At 44.7% G+C, this 16,307-nt stretch overlaps 1 protein-coding gene across 1 annotated transcript in view; it reads left to right on the forward strand.

Moving 5' to 3' along the window:
• LOC129709200 (seizure 6-like protein) overlaps positions 1-3,193 on the forward strand; it is a 95,756-nt gene extending 92,563 nt beyond the window's left edge. The window contains 1 exon segment of the mRNA XM_055655391.1: positions 638-3,193. Within this exon segment, the coding sequence (XP_055511366.1) occupies positions 638-667 (30 nt within the window). The 3' untranslated portion in view covers positions 668-3,193.
• The last annotated feature ends 13,114 nt before the right edge of the window (positions 3,194-16,307 follow it).

Genomic DNA, 16,307 nt, shown 5'->3' on the forward strand with positions numbered 1-16,307 from the left:
GCCTACTCCTGCACCTATTTTCTATGTTTCTAAACTAATTGCACCAACTCGGGGGATCACCACCAACATGTAACAAATAACTCTTTTGGGGCGAGGAGATACGGATGCACCCCGAAATAAGGATGGGACCCCGAATCGCCGTCTGCTCGTCTGCTCGGGGAATTCTGTCCGGATTAAAGGAGGTTCTTGGTCCTCCAAAATATTCCAAATGGAATTTAAACTGGAGGTGGTGAAGATCCAGGACAAGGGGTCACAGCTTAAGGATAAGGGGGAAATCCTTTAAAACTGAGATGAGGAGAACTTTTTTCACACAGAGAGTGGTGAATCTCTGGAACTCTCTGCCACAGAGGGCAGTTGAGGCCAGTTCATTGGCTATATTTAAGAGGGAGTTAGATGTGGCCCTTGTGGCCAAGGGGATCAGAGGGTATGGAGAGAAGGCAGGTACGGGATACTGAGTTGGATGATCAGCCATGATCATATTGAATGGCGGTGCAAGCTCGAAATTTCTATGTTTCTATGTTTCTATGTGCCGGAAAATCGTTGGCGGGCGGGTGTTACAAGGGTGTCGTCATTATTGAGGTGTGGACACCAGGAGGACCGCTCTCACACTGCTCTTTGTTCCCTCATGTGATTCCAGGACACCAGAGAATATGAAGTCTCCATATGAACCAGGACATGGGACAAGGCGGAATGTTGGGATGCCTCGATACTGCCAGAGCCTCTCCGACACCGTACCCCCCGAGAATGACATTTCTCCACACTTTCCGTGCCCGAGCTGCCATCATTTACCTCCTCGACATGGATGCTTTCCCAAGTGTAATGTAACCCAAGCTGTGTCCTGTCTCTCCCCCCCCCCCCCCCCCACTGTAAATAAGCCTTGCAATGCAACCTGGGACAAGCTCCCCGCCTTTTCCTGATGTTGTTCGGAAGCAAAAACTGAGTATTTAAAGGAGAACAAAATAAGAGTTGAAAACTAAAATGTACAGCCATTTATTTTTGGTCAGAGCAATTCGCAAGTATCCACTTCAAATATTAAATTCATGCCCATTTGAATGCACTAAACAAATATATAAATTGCAGACGCAAGGAACTGCAGATGCTAGGATCTTGCGTAGAGCACAGAGTGCTGGAGTAACTCAGCGGGTCAGGCAGCATCTCCGGAGGACGAAGATAGGTAATGTTTCTTCAGATTGAGGAAGAAGGATCCCGACCCGAAATATCACCTTTCCATGTCATCCAGAAATACTGCCTGCCTGACCTGCTGAGTCATGCCAGCACTTTGAGCTCTGAGCTAGATATTTAGCTAGATAGCTAAATAGCATCAGTGCATTGTATAAGAAGGGACTGCAGATGTGAAAAGGTCAAATGCTTTAAAATATAAGTTATAATAGTCCAGGATGCTGGTTTACACCGAAGATAGACACAAAATGCTGGAGTAGCTCAGCGGGACAGGCAGCATCTCCGGAGGGAAGGAAAGTCTGAAGAAGGGTCTCAACTGAACATGTCTTTCTCTCCAGAGATGCTGCAGTTACTCCAGCATTTTGTGTCTATCTTCAGTGCATTGTGCTCTGCCACTGAAATTCATTACATTGACGTTAATTTTGGATGCACAGTACAACTTGGTGACACGACACCATAGCGAGCTTAACGTTACCAAACATGCACGGGAATTTTTCCAGCATATTTCCTCTGTTCCAGGGATGCTATGTTAACTTTAATAGCAAGCGATGGAAGATGCTGGGAGTCAAAACGTGCAGGAAAGAACTGCAGATGCTGGTTTATTCGAAGATAGACACAAAATGCTGGAGTTACTCAGCGGGACAGGTAGCATCTCTGGAGAGAAGGAATGGGTCTCGACCCAAAACGTCATCCATTCCTTCTCTCCATTGATGCTGCCTGTCCCACTGAGTTACTCCAGCATTTTGTGTCTATGTTGGGAGTTAAGGTGGAGTACGGAATTAGTCCCTGAAAGATGTATTTCCTGGGCACAATATCCATGTGGAAATGGAACTTAATATCACAAGAGTTTGGTATTAAGATGGTCCAAAATGGTGGTTAACCATGGCAGGGGAAATTAGGAAATGGATTCCATTTATTTTAGCAAAATAGCCTTGATGAATATTTTGGTAGTATATTCTTACACACAGACACTATCATTCAAAATACCCCTCTCCTCTAACGTTTAAATTAAGGATAGGCTTCTAGTTGACTTTGTTTGTTGATTCGATTGTTGAATCTGAGCATTTTGTAAAGCAAAGGCATTAGGGACAAGAGTTGTTGTACAGAATTAAGGGCCTGTCCCACTTTGCGATGTTTTTCGGCGACTGCGAACATCAGTGGCTAACGCCCTAAAAACCGTCAAGTTGTACGACATTCCGCGTCACCAATGCGTCAAGCCGCGACACTCCGCGTCACCCGCCTTCACGACACAAGAAGGTTACACCGAAGTATAATGGTTACATTGGAAATGAACGGCCTATGTTTCGACACTCTCCCATAACGGGAGTACTGCTTGACGAATATTTTCCAAACGTCTCCTTTATGCCGATCTGTACACCATCTGTGTACGTACTTTCGCAGTATATTTATATCCTGTTTATACAGGCACATACAGTGCCCTCTATAATGTTTGGGACATAAAGCCATCATTCATTTATTTGCCTCTGGACTCCAGAATTTGAGATTTGTAATAGAAAAAAAAATCACATGTGGTGAAAGTGCACATTGTCAGATTTTAATAAAGGCCATTTTTATCCATTTTGGTTTCACCATGTAGAAATTACAGCTGTGTTTATACATAGTCCCCCCCATTTCAGGGCACCATAATGTTTGGGACACATCAATGTCATGTAAATGAAAGTAGTCATGTTTAGTATTTTGTTGCATATCCTTTGCATGCAATGACTGCTTGAAGTCTGGGATTCATGGACAGCACCAGTTGCTGGGTGTCTTCTCTGGTGATGCTCTGCCAGGCCTGCATTGCAGCCATCTTTAGCTTATGCTTGTTTTGGGGGCTAGTCCACTTCAGTTTTCTCTTCAGCATATAAAAGGCATGCTCAATTGGGTTCAGATCGGGTGACTGACTTGGCCACTCAATAATTTACAATTTTTTAGCTTTGAAAAAATCCTTTGTTGCTTTAGCAGTATGTTTGGGATCATTGTCTTGCTGTAGAATGAACCGCCGGCCAATGAGTTTTGAGGCATTTGAATTTGAGCAGATAGGATGTATCTATACACTTCAGAATTAATTATGCTACTGCCATCAGCAGTTGTATCATCAATGAAGAAAAGTGAGCCAGTGCCTTCAGCAGCCATACATGTCCAGGCCATAACACCCCCACCACCACGTTTCACAGATGAGGCGGTATGCTTTGGATCTTGCGCAGTTCCTTCTCTCCTCCATACTTTGCTCTTGTCATCACTCTGATATAAGTTAATCTTCATCTCATCTGTCCACAACACCTTTTTCCAGAACTGTGGTTGCTCTTTTAAGTACTTCTTGGCACACCGTAACCTGGCCATCCTATTTTTGCTGCTAACCAGTGGCTTGCATCTTGCAGTGTAGCCTCTGTATTTCTGTTCATGAAGTCTTCAGCGGACAGTGGTCATTGACAAATCCACACCTGACTCCTGAAGAGTGTTTCTGATCTGTCGGCCAGGTGTTTGGGGATTTTTCTTTATTATAGAGAGAATTCCTCTGTCATCAGCTGTGGAGATCTTCCTTGGCCTGCCAGTCCCTTTGCGATTAGTGAGCTCACCAGTGCTCTCTTTCTTCTTAATGATGTTCCAAACAGTTGATTTTGGTAAGCCTAAGGTTTGGCTAATGTCTGTAACAGTTTTATTCTTGTTTCTCAGTCTCATAATGGCTTCTTTGAATTTCATTGGCACAACTTTGGTCCTCATATTGATAAACTGCAATAAACATTTCCAAAGGTGATGGAAAGACTAGGTGCTGAGAGCTCTCTTATACCTGTATTAAGGAGGCAATTAAACACACCTGGGCAATTACAAACACCTGTGAAGCCATGTGTCCCAAATATTATGGTGCCCTGAAATGGGGGGACTATGTATAAACACAGCTGTAATTTCGACATGGTGAAACCAAAATGTATAAAAATACTCTTAAAATAAAATCTAACAATGTGCAATTTAACCACATGTGATTTTTTTTCTAATGCAAATGTCAAATTATGGCGTACAGAGGCAAATAAATAAATGATGGGTCTTTGTCCCAAACATTATGGAGGGCACTGTACATGTGTATACATGCATGTACAGTATGTCTGTGTATATTCGTTAATTAAAAGGCATCTGATGTGATGTGCATCTGTGCATATATATTCTTGTTGTTCATCAACAGAATTCATACATGCCTTTGATCCCAGATGGATTTTGTTTGGATCTCTGTTTTCATACATGCTTCAAATATAAGCAAAGTACATAACAGCACATGGAGATAGGGAAGGATTGTTGCCTCTTTGCCACTTGCTATTGAAGATTTTTATTCTGCTGATACGTACTCCGTGGATTCAATTCAATGGTACTTTACTCCCATATGTACCTAGGTGCAGTGAAATATTTTGTTTTTGTATTCAATCTGGTAAAGTCATACAGCAGACTTCATCTAGGCAGTACACAAAGAGTTTAGTTTCTGCGCCAGTGACTGCATGTTTCTGGCCTCGACAAAGTTTCAAAAGTTCTTAGCACTGTCTAACCTTCTCGCAGTGGTGAACCAAGCCTAAATGGCCACAGACGGCCCGCCAAGTCCCTCTGTGTTCTCGGCAGCCCGATCGAATAGAGTTCAGAACTCTGCGGGGCGACACGGTGGCGCAGCGGTAGAGTTGCTGCCTCACAACGAGCTTGCTGTGCCAGAGACCCGGGTTCGATCCCGACTACGGGTGCTTATCTGTACGTTCTCCCCACGACCGCTTGGGTTTTCTCTGAGATCTTCGGTGTCCTCCCACACTCCAATGATGTACACGTTTGTAGGTTAATTGGCTCGGTGTAATTGTAAATTGTCCTGTTTGTGTGTGTGTGTGTAGGGTAGTGTTAATGGTGATTGGTGGTCGGTGCGGACTCGGTGGGCAGAAGGGCCTGTTCCCGCACTGAATCTCTAACCTAAACTAAGCTAAATGGAAAGATCGCTTAACCTTCCACAACAGAAGGCATATAAAATATACAGTAGGGAATTAATGTGTATGAAGGAACCGCAGATGCTGGATTACACCAAAGATAGACACAAAGTGCTGGAGTAACTCAGCGGGCCAGGCAGCATCTCTGGAGAAAAGGAATAGGTGACGTTTTGGGTCAAGACCCTTCATCACTCGTATCACTTGATGAAAGGTCTCGACCCGAAACGTCACCTATTCCTTTTCTCCAGAGATGTTGCTTGAGCCGCTGAGTTACTCCAGCACTTTGTGTCTATTGGGAAATTTGTGTCAGCAGGGAAATAATATTTTTTGAATAATTCTCTGCACTCTTCACACAACATGGATCACCATGCATTGTTTCAACAAGGCTGTAACTACAACTTAATACCAGTAACATCGGGTATTTATTAACCAAAGAGTAGGGACTCTGTTCTGACACAAAGCATTTTTTTCCTACCAATTGGTTCGTAAGATTACTTAGAGATACAGCGTGGAAACATGCCCTTGGACCCACTGAGTCAATGTTCTCTTATGGATCACTCATTCTCACAAGTGTTATCTATGTCATCTCACCTTCTCATCCACTCTGTACACACTACGAGATATTTACCTCGGTCAATTCAACTGCCAGTCATTGGTATGTGGGAGGAAACCGGAGGACCCAGAGGAAACCCAGGCAATCACAGGGGGAACATGCAAACTCCGCACAGACAGCACCCGAGGTAAGGATTGAACCTGGGTTTCTCTCATTGAACTCATTCCTCTTTGACTTTCAGTTAATTCTCAATTGAAGAGATTCCTGGACAACGCTGAAGGATTGGTAGATTATAATGCCAGTTTTGGCACCAAGTTATAACTCCATCCAAGGTCCAGATTAAGACTCAAAACCTATTTATCTGTAAGGAATTGTTTAATAGAGCTACGTAGAAGAAATTACTGGGTAATTGTCATTGAAAAGTCAAGAAAAGTTAGCCATGATCATATCGAAGGGCCGAATGGCCTACTCCTGCACCTATTTCCATGTTTCTGATTCATAGAGCTGATCTCAACCAGGATAACACTAAGGAGTTGGGTTAAGTCTATTGTTGTCTCATGTACTGCGGTAAAGTGAAAGTCTTTATTTTCCATGCTCTCCAACAGATCATATACCATACATAAATACACTCAAGTTAAACCCAAGTACCAGACAGTGAGCAAAGGAGATGACAGAATATAGTTAGTTGTCAGAATTTTAGTGCACCATTTCCATACACTAAGTCCAATGTCTGCAATGATGTAGAGGTGAATCAGACAGTGCCCCAGATAATGAAAGACTGTTCAGTAGCCTGATAAGACACAAAGTGCTCAGTAGGTGGGCGACACGACTCACGTCGCAGCGGCCTCTGCAGTCCGTCTGTCTTTTTATTATTTTTTGTCTCGTTTGAATGTAGTTTTTTTTTTTTGTTTTTTTTTGTGTGTGTGTGGGGGGCGGGGTGGGAGGAAACTTTTAAAATCTATCCCTTGCACGGAGAACCCAACCTTTTCTCTGTCGGGTCTCCGTTGTCGTTGGGGCCGAGCACCGTGGAGCGGCCTCCAGCAGGAACGACTTGGGGCTCCAGTCGCGGAGCCTGCGGACCTACTCACCATCGCGGAGCTGGCCGAGTTCGGAGCGGGAGGAGCGGTGGTGGCGCTCGGCTGCGACCTGACCCCGGAGATTCGGAGGCTCCAACCGCAGGTCTGGTGGACAGTGACACCGGGAGCCCGCGGGTCCCTGCTGGGAGACCGCTTTTCGGGGCTTCCGCAACGGCGACTTCACCCGCCCGAGTTGCGGGGTTGAAGAGTACCTGGAGCGGGGCCTTACATCATCGCCCGGCGCGGCTTGGAATGGCTGTGGGACTTTGCTAGCGCCCGCCGGGGGCTCCAACAACAAGACCCGGAGCGCGGCCTTGCATCACCCGGCGCGGCGTAAATGGCCGCGGGACAATTACCATCGCCCGCCGGGGGCTTTGACTCTGACATCGGGAGGGGAATGGGGAGTGCAGGGGAGAGATAAGTCTTTGCCTTCCATCACAGCGAGGAGGAGATGCGCTGTGATGGATGTTTGTGTAAATTGTGTTGTGTCTTGGTTCTTTCTTGTGTGTATGACTGCAGAAACAACATTTCGTTTGAACCTCAATGGGGTTCAAATGACAAATAAATTGTATTGTATTGTATTGTATAACTGAGGAAGCTGTTCCTGAGTCCAGTGGTGCACTCTTTCAAACTTCTGTAGAGTATACGGCTCCTGTTTCTGATTGTGAAACAGCAGGTGTGGTGTGAGAAGATAAGGCACAAAATGTTGGACTAACTCAGCATCTGTGGAGAGAAGGAATGGGTGACGTTTCGGGTCGAGACCCTTCTTCAGACTCGGGTGTGGTATGATCACAGGATTAGGCATGGCTCCATAAACGTGCACTCTTAAGATGTATCCAGCTGACATAAGGATGCTATGGCAATTTGAGTTGGTTAGTTTATTTACCGAGGTACAGTGAAAAGCTATTGTCGGGTGCGGCAAGACTGTACATGATTACAATTGAGCCGTCCACAGTGTACAGATGCATGATAAAGGGAATAATGTGAATAACGTGATTGTTCGATCAAAGATAGTCCGAGGGTCTCCAATGAGGTAGATAGTAGCCCAGGACAGTTCTCCAGTTATTGGTAGGATGGTTCAGATGCCTGATAACTGAACATCAGTTTCTTCCAGCTGGGAAGAAACTGTCCCTGAATCTGGAGGTGTGCGTGTGTTTTCACACTTCTATACCTTTTGCCCGATGGGAGAGGGAGTGGCCCATACACGGATATTATTGCAATTTAGCTCCAGTTGGGATGGCAGGGAAACATTGAGAAGAAATAGAGGCCAATGCAAGTCTGGAGACATAAAAAGGACAATGAAATAAGATATAGCTTGATGCGTAGATGTGGCAAAACCTGTGATGGTGAGAGCTTCCATTCATACTTAAACTGAGTTCTACATTCATCCTTAGAATTTCTAAGTCGGGGATAGGTTTTATCTCCTTGGGATCTTGCACCCGGAGGGAAATCCACGCAGTCACAGAGACAACGTGCAAACTCCACACAGACAGCACCCGAGGTCAGGATCGAACCGGATGTCTTGTTCTGTGAGGCAGCAACTCCACCAGCTGCGCTACCCAACACTGAAAGCTCAGGCGTTGGAATTACCTGACAGCGGGTGGCAACAGGTAGGGGTGGTTTATGATCCAGTTATACTCCAGCACAATTCCCCACACAAATAAACCATGGCTACGTGCATCCGTGATCAAAGTGCTAGCATGGTGCACGTGGACTGGCAGGGCGGCACAGTTGTAGAGTTGCTGACTCACAGCGCCTAGGACCCAGGTTCGATCCTGACAATGGCTGCTCTCTGTGTGGAGCTTGTACGTTCTCCCTAAGACCACGTGGGTTTTCTCCATCTGCTCCGGGTTTCCTCCCACACTTCAAAGACGTACAGGTTTGTAGGGTAATTGGCTTCAGTAAAAGGGTAAATTGTTCCTTGTGTGTAGAATAGTGCTTGTGTGCTCTCACTGGTCAGCACGGACTCGGTGGGCCGAAGGGCCTGTCTCTGCGCCACCGTATCCCTATAGTCTAAAGGACTGTTACTAATTCTCACTACAGTAAGTAGTAAATGCAATTACAGAATTAATTGGTATATGCATCCGTGATCAAAGTGCTACCAAAGTGCACGCGAAATTGCAGGGCAGCACAGTGGCGCAGTGGTAGAGTTTCTGACCCACAGCGCCTGAGACCCAGGTTCGATCCTGACTTCGGCTGCTCTCAGTGTGGAGTTTGTACGTTCTCCCTAAGTCTTAGGGCGGCACAGTGGGGCAGCGGTAGAGTTGCTGCCTTACAGCGCCGGAGACCCGGGTTCGATACCGACTACGGGTGCTGTCTGTACGGAGCTTGTACGTTCTCCCCGTAACCGCTTGGGTTTTCTCCTAGATCTTCGGTTTCCTCCCACACTCCAAAGACGTACAGGTATGTAGGTTAATTGGCTTGGTATAAATGTAAAAATTGTCCCTAGTGTGTGTAGGATAGTGTCAGTGTGCGGGGATCGCTGGTCGGCACGGACCCGATGGGCCGAAGGGCCTGTCTCCGCACCGTATCCCTAAAGTCTAAAAGACTGTTACTACAGTAAGTAGTAAGAATACCCATGGAGGTAATTATCTGCCAAAAAGATCAATGTATTTCAAACAAAATACAATTACAGAATGAAATGCAAATAAGAGTTTAGATTCAAGGAGTTTAGAATCCAACAGCCCAAACTTGTACAGTGATGTTCAGGACACTTGGCATAAAGAAAACGAGTAGTCTACCATTGGATTTGCAAAAAAATAGTAGAGACTTCACTAAAATCTGGATTAGAGCAACTATCGGTAAGAGTGTACTCAAGAGAATTTTGCAAACATTGGAACCTATACGTCAAGACATTAATACGCAAATTCAATACGTTAAGAATACCAAATATTATTCAATGGATCACTAACCATTTTCAGATTAGATTAACACATTGAACTCTGTGAGAACTTGTCGTGTGTAGATCAGCTACCGAATTTCTTACAGTAGATTATAAATACACTTTAAAAAAAGTACCTTGTTGTCTGTTAGGTGCTTTCGATATGATGTAACAGGTGCCACATAAATGCAAGTTTTGTTTGATATTTGCCGTCTTGCTGTTGTTATTCCTATATTCTGTTAACGGGATCGCCCTTTCTCCTTAATAAGGCTAACGGCCGCCATGAATGCCACAACATTATTCCCCTGATAGTAAAGGGGGCAATTTATTAAATTCTGAAGATTGTCACTTTTTTTAATTGGGCAATAAATTGAATGATATCCTTGCTTGAGAGTGTTTTTTTTTTTCATTGAAAGGGTACACACATTTTGTGATTCTTTACAGTAGAGAGTTATAGAGTTGTACATCATGGACACAGGCCCTTTTGGCCCGCTTTATAAAATCACCATTTTATGGAATTCTTTGCCATAGAAGGCTGTGGAGGCCAAGTCAGTAGATTTTGTTGTTTTTTTTTAAATTTAATTAGAATCAATGTATATACATCTTAATCATGATATGCAACATAATACATTTCGTGTACAACTTCTTTTTTTTTAAACTTTAACCTGTAATGGAAAAAGAGAAAAGAGAAAGAGGAGAAGGGTGAGGATAGTAGTGAAGTGTAGTCCGCAGTAGTTGGCGTTAAATGAATGATGATAGTTAAGTAGCCTGCGTGCTTGAAAACGTGAAGAAGAAACAAAGAAAAAAGTAAAGGAAAAAAGGCCCCAAAGAGAAGAGGGCCTTAAGAAGGGAAAGGAAATAAGAATCCAAAGCAGGAAGAGCTAAACAAAAAAGAAGGGATGTGCCTAATTCATAACGTTTCGCACCCATCACTTAGTTCTAAAACAACACCTTTCCAGGGCTGTGTTGCACCATATTACACTTGTAACAAATCAATGAAAGGTGACCATATTCTTAAGAATTGTTCTTGTTTTCCTGCTAGAATGAGTCTCATTTCCTTCAGTGGATATAGTGAAGGCAGAGATAGAGAGATTCTTGATTGGTGTGGGTGTCAGGGGTAACGGGGAGAAGGCAGGAGAATGGGGTTAGGAGGGAGGGAAAGATCAGCCATGATTGAATGGCGAAGTGGACTTGATGGGCGCAGTAAGGCAGCAACTCTACCGCTGAGCCACTGCGCCTGATGCTCTTGTTTTATTGATGTTGATTGAGGAATACATATTAGCCCAGTACATTGGGTGAACTTCTCCGTCCTCTTTGGAAAATGCACAATGACATCTACTGTGTCTACGAGAACACTTTAATTTCTCTTCCCATTCCTACACAAACCTTTCAGTCCTGGGCCTCCTCCACTGTGATGTCAAATGCAAATTGGTGGGACAGCATCTCATATTTCACTTGGGCAGCTTACACCCCAACGGTGTGAGTATTGATTTCTCTAACTTCAAGTGACCTTTGCATCCCTTCTCTCTCTCTCTCTCTCCTTCTCTCCCCCACCCTAGTCATCGTATTATCTTCACTGTCGCCCTGTTGAGTTTCACTGTCCGTAGAACGCGTTATCGCATACTTGCTCCACAGCCAACAATGGACCATTGTGGGCTCCACTTTTTCTTGATCATTGTTGCTTTTTGATATTCTATTTACTTTCTACATCTCTCGTTTCCCTCTCCCCCGACTCTCATTCTGACGGAGGGTCTCCACCTGAAACGTCACCTATTCCTTTTCTCCAGAGGTAGAGCTGCTGCCTCACAGCGCCAGAGACCCGGGTTCGATCCCAACTACGGGTGCTTGCCTGAACGGAGTTTGCACATTCTCCCCGTGACCCGCGTGGGTTTTCTCCGAGATCCTCCCACACTCCAAAGACTTGCTGGTTTGTAGGTTATTTGGCTTGGCATAAGTGTGAGATTGTCCCTAGTGTGTGTGGGATAGTGTTAGTGTGCAGGGATCGCTGGTCGGCGCGGACTCGGCGGGCCGAAGGGCCTGTTTCCGCTTTGTATATCCAAAACTTAAAAAAGCTAAAACTGAAGATGCTGCCTGACCCGCTGAGTTACTCCGGCATTTTGTGCCTATCTCTGGTGAGTTGGCTTATTCACTGGGGGAAACAATTAACCCTAATTGCTGGGGGGTTGGCTTGGAAGACAAACGTCGTCAGAGGTTCCTGTGCCTGCATGTTATACAGACACCCCCCGCATGTGTGGTGGGGGTCAGAATCTGATGAGGCTGTGATTTCTGAATTATCTGCCTGACAGTGAAGATGAAGGTTCGCGCACAAAATAATAACCATTTGGCTGGGCGCCACATCCACACTATGCCCATAAATCTAAACCCCTTCAGACAACTGAAGAGATATTGCACACATTTGAAAGAGAGAGAGTGAGAGGAGGCTCGTGTGGAGAATACATAATAGTATGGAACATCTGGGCAAAGCGGCCCGTTTGTGTTCTGTATATTATGTGTGATTTTCTGTGTTTTGTGATTGATAGCGTTAATATCCTACAAAGGGACAAATCGTAAATCTTCCTATTGCAATACATCGCGTGTGTTGTAATCAGAGCTTTATTCTCACACATGAGTTCCTTAAGTGCATGTTTAATGAAGGGAGATTGTCTTGTTGAATATGAAATGCTTTGTCTTTCTACATGTGTAGGAAGGAACAAACTCATCAGGAAGGCTGACTACCTAATGGGGGTGGAGTTGGATTCACGGGAGGCAGTCTTGGAGGGAAGGATTTTTCTCAAACTGCAGAGCATCCCAGACAATACAACTCACCCCCCTCCGTGATACACTGGTCAACCTGAGCAACAGACTGGTTCCACCAAGATGCAGCACAGAACGCCACAGGAGATCCTTCTTCCCTGTGGCTATCAAAGTGTGCAACTTCTCCCCCTTCTATTGTGGGGTAGACTGAGATTGAGACTGACACCCCCCCCTCATCCCCAATCTTTGCACATCTCCCAAGCCTTTCCACATATCACTTTAATTTCATGTTTCATGTATTTTGTAATTTTTATAACTGTTGGCAGATCAATTTCCCTCCTGGGAAAAATTAAGTTTTATCGTATCGTTTCGTAACTTCAGATGCTGGTTTAAACCGAAGATAGACACAAAAAGCTGGAGAAACACAGCGGGTCATTGACACCAAGCCAATTAACCTACAAACCTGCACGTCTTTCATCCCGGGAGCCGGTCCCACACAATTTGAGCCGCCTTTCCTCGACACCCTTCGTCTCCCTCCAAGTCCTGTACAGGCTCCTCCTCCACACCCTGCACTTCCTCGCCCTGGTCCACCGTCCGGACACCAAGTGGCGGTCAGTGTTGCCTTCCGGTCGCGAGGGGGGCCCCCGGTGGGGGTCCCTCTACGCAGGGATTCTCCCCCTCTACATTGGGGACCTGGGGTGGAGGGTATTGCACCGAGGTGTTCCCTGCAACCTGTTTCTCTCGCGGTTCACAGACTCGCCAGCCGCCTGCCACTTTTGCGGGCTGGAAGAGTCTGTGTACCACGTGTACATGGAGTGCGTGAGGCTGCAGCCACTGTTTGAATATCTAAAGGGGCTGCTCCTTGCCTTCTGGCTACATTTTTCACCCACCATCCTCATCTTTGGACACCCTGTGCGTAGGGGAGAGGGTAGGGCTGAAGATGTCCTGGTTGGGTTGCTCCTGGGCCTGGCCAAGCTGGCCATCCGCGAGTCATGGCGCCAGGCGGTGGAGGGCTCTACCCGAGCCAGCCTTTTCCGGGGTTACGTCCATGCCCGGGTGGGATTAGAAAGGGAATACGCCCTGTCTGTGGGCACCCTGAGGGAGTTCCGGGACCGCTGGGCTCCGCAGGGTGTTGAATGTATCCTCAAAAAGGATTGTATCATAGTTGTATAGTAGTTTATTACGGATACATGTTTGTATTGTATTATGGTGGTGGGTTCTGGTTTGTTTTATTGTAGTGTAAATATTATTTTTAATAATTGAATTAAAAAAATAAAAAAATAAATAAAAAACCTGCACGTCTTTGGAGTGTGGGAGGGAACCGAAGGTCTCGGAGAAAACACACGGGAAGAACGTACAAACTCCGTACAGACAGCACCCGTAGTCTGGATCGAACCCGGGTCTCTGCCTCTGTGAGGAAGCACCTCGACCGCTGCACCACCATGAAAGTGCGGTGCCTACTTTTGAGATTAAAGTGTGCCGTTAGGTGGCTTATGTTTCAGCACCACACTGTTACTGTGGTCCTAATGTGAGAAAGTTGTTTTATAATGCAATTAATTTTATACAATGAATGGTTATTCACTTTATTTAATTATATGAATAATACAATTCATTTTATACAGATAATGTAATTATTCACGTTAATGACATTAATAATACAATTCATTTAATATAATTATTGATGCAATTAGCACAATTATTCACATCAGAGTAACGACAGGAAGAAATAGCGCTAAATATTTCTTCCTGTGGATACTTTGATGTGAATAATTAAACTACATTATCCAACTACACGCGATTTATCAAAACAGCTACAAATTATCATGGAATAAATATACTATCATTTTTACTGTTTCAACTAATAGAGTCATATAGCATGGAAACAGGCCATTCGGCCCAACTTGCCCACGTGGACCAACATGCCTCATCTACATTAGTCTACATGTGTGGATGGTATGTTAACATTCATAGCAAAAGGATTTGAGTATAGGAGCAGGGAGGTTCTACTGCAGGTGTACAGGGTCTTGGTGAGACCACACCTGGAGTATTGCGTACAGTTTTGGTCTCCTAATCTGAGGAAAGACATTCTTGCCATAGAGGGAGTGACTGATTCCTGGGATGTCAGGACTTTCATATGAAGAAAGACTGGATAGACTCGGCTTGTACTCGATAGAATTTAGAAGGTTGAGGGAGGGATCTTATAGAAACTAACAAAATTCTTAACGGGTTGGACAGGCTAGATGCAGGAAGATTGTTCCCGATGTTGGGGAAGTCCAGAACAAGGGGTCACAGTTTAAGGATAAGGGGAAATCTTTTAGGACCGAGATGAGGAAAACATTTTTCACACAGAGAGTGGTGAATCTCTGGAATTCTCTGCCACAGAAGGTAGTTGAGGCCAGTTCATTGGCTATATTTAAGAGGGATTTTACAGAGGCCAATTAATCTACAAACCTGCACGGCTTTGTGATTACTCAGTGGAAACCCACGCGGTCACAGGGATCAGGATTGAACCCGCGTTTCCGGCACTGCGAGACAACAGCCCCACCAGTTTCACCACTGTTCCGGCCTTTCGGTTTTATGTCATTTATATGTTGAATTTAAAAGACCCCAATTATTTTTTTTGTCTTCTCATCAAGGTATCAACTTATGAACATCGGTAGAATTGCTGCCTTAAAGTGCCAGAGTTAGATTGTGACATCTCAGTGCGGAGTTTGCATGTTCTTGTAACAACTGTCCCTGGGTGCTGCAGTTTCTCCCACGTTCTCTCCAAAGGCGTTCGGGTTTGTAGGTTAATCGGCCTGTCCAAAGTTTCCCCTCGTGTGCAATGTGTGGATGAGAAAGTGAGATAACACAGAACTAGTGCAAAAGGGTGATCGATGGTCGGCATAGACTCAGTGGGCTGAAGGCCCTGTTTCCATGCTGTATCTCTAAGAAACTAAAGCTGCACCACATCAGTCTCCCCTCGACCTCTGGCATTTTGCATACAACAGCTTTTTGAATGCCATGCATCAACACATTGAAACCACGATCAAGAATTGAAGAGCTTTAGGTTTAGATAGATTTGGGTCAACTATTATCACATGTATCAAGGTACAGTGAAAAGCTTTCTTTCGCATGCTATCCATTCAGATCAGATTTTTTAGTTTAGTTTTGTTTAGAGATACATCACGAAACAGGCGATCCATGCACATTAACACCATCCTACACCCACTAGGGCCATTTTTTACATTTACCAAGCCAATTAACCAACAAACCTGCACGTCTTTGGAGTGTGGGAGGAAACCGGAGATCTCGGAGAAAACCCACGCAGGTCACGGGGAGAACATACAAACTCCGTACTGACAGCACCCGTAGTTGGGATCGAACCCGGATCTCTGGCGCTGCATTTGCTGTAAGGCAGCATCTCTACTGCTGCGCCACTGTGAATTCATAAATACAATCAGGTCAGTTCAAGTACAATAGGTAGAGCAAAGGGGGAAGATACAGAGTGCAGAATATAGCTGTCAGCATTCTAGGGCATCAGTTACAAAGGCAAAGTCCAATGTCCACAATGGGGAAGAGGTAAATCAGACAGTACCCCAATTTATAATATCTACAAATCCTACAAAATCACTGTCCCTTCTAGGATTTCTAATCTAGTTTTGTTAATTAACCTTCATTATAATTAAAAATTAAACAGCTCTCATTTTTAACATCATGCAGGAGAATAATTAAATTCACGTTGATGGAGATAGGTTTAACCTGCATTTCGTTTTAATGTTTTTTAATTAAATTTTATGAAGCATTTCATTTGCCATTTTCAGCAAACCTGTCCAATGCCTTAGGGATCAGAGTGCAGTATCTCTGTGCTGGTATATGTTATTGATAATTGAAATGATGAATGAGTTATATTGTCAGCTGCCATTGTGTTG

Source organism: Leucoraja erinacea, chromosome 25, assembly GCF_028641065.1.
Source record: "Leucoraja erinacea ecotype New England chromosome 25, Leri_hhj_1, whole genome shotgun sequence".
Lineage (NCBI taxonomy): Eukaryota > Metazoa > Chordata > Chondrichthyes > Rajiformes > Rajidae > Leucoraja > Leucoraja erinaceus.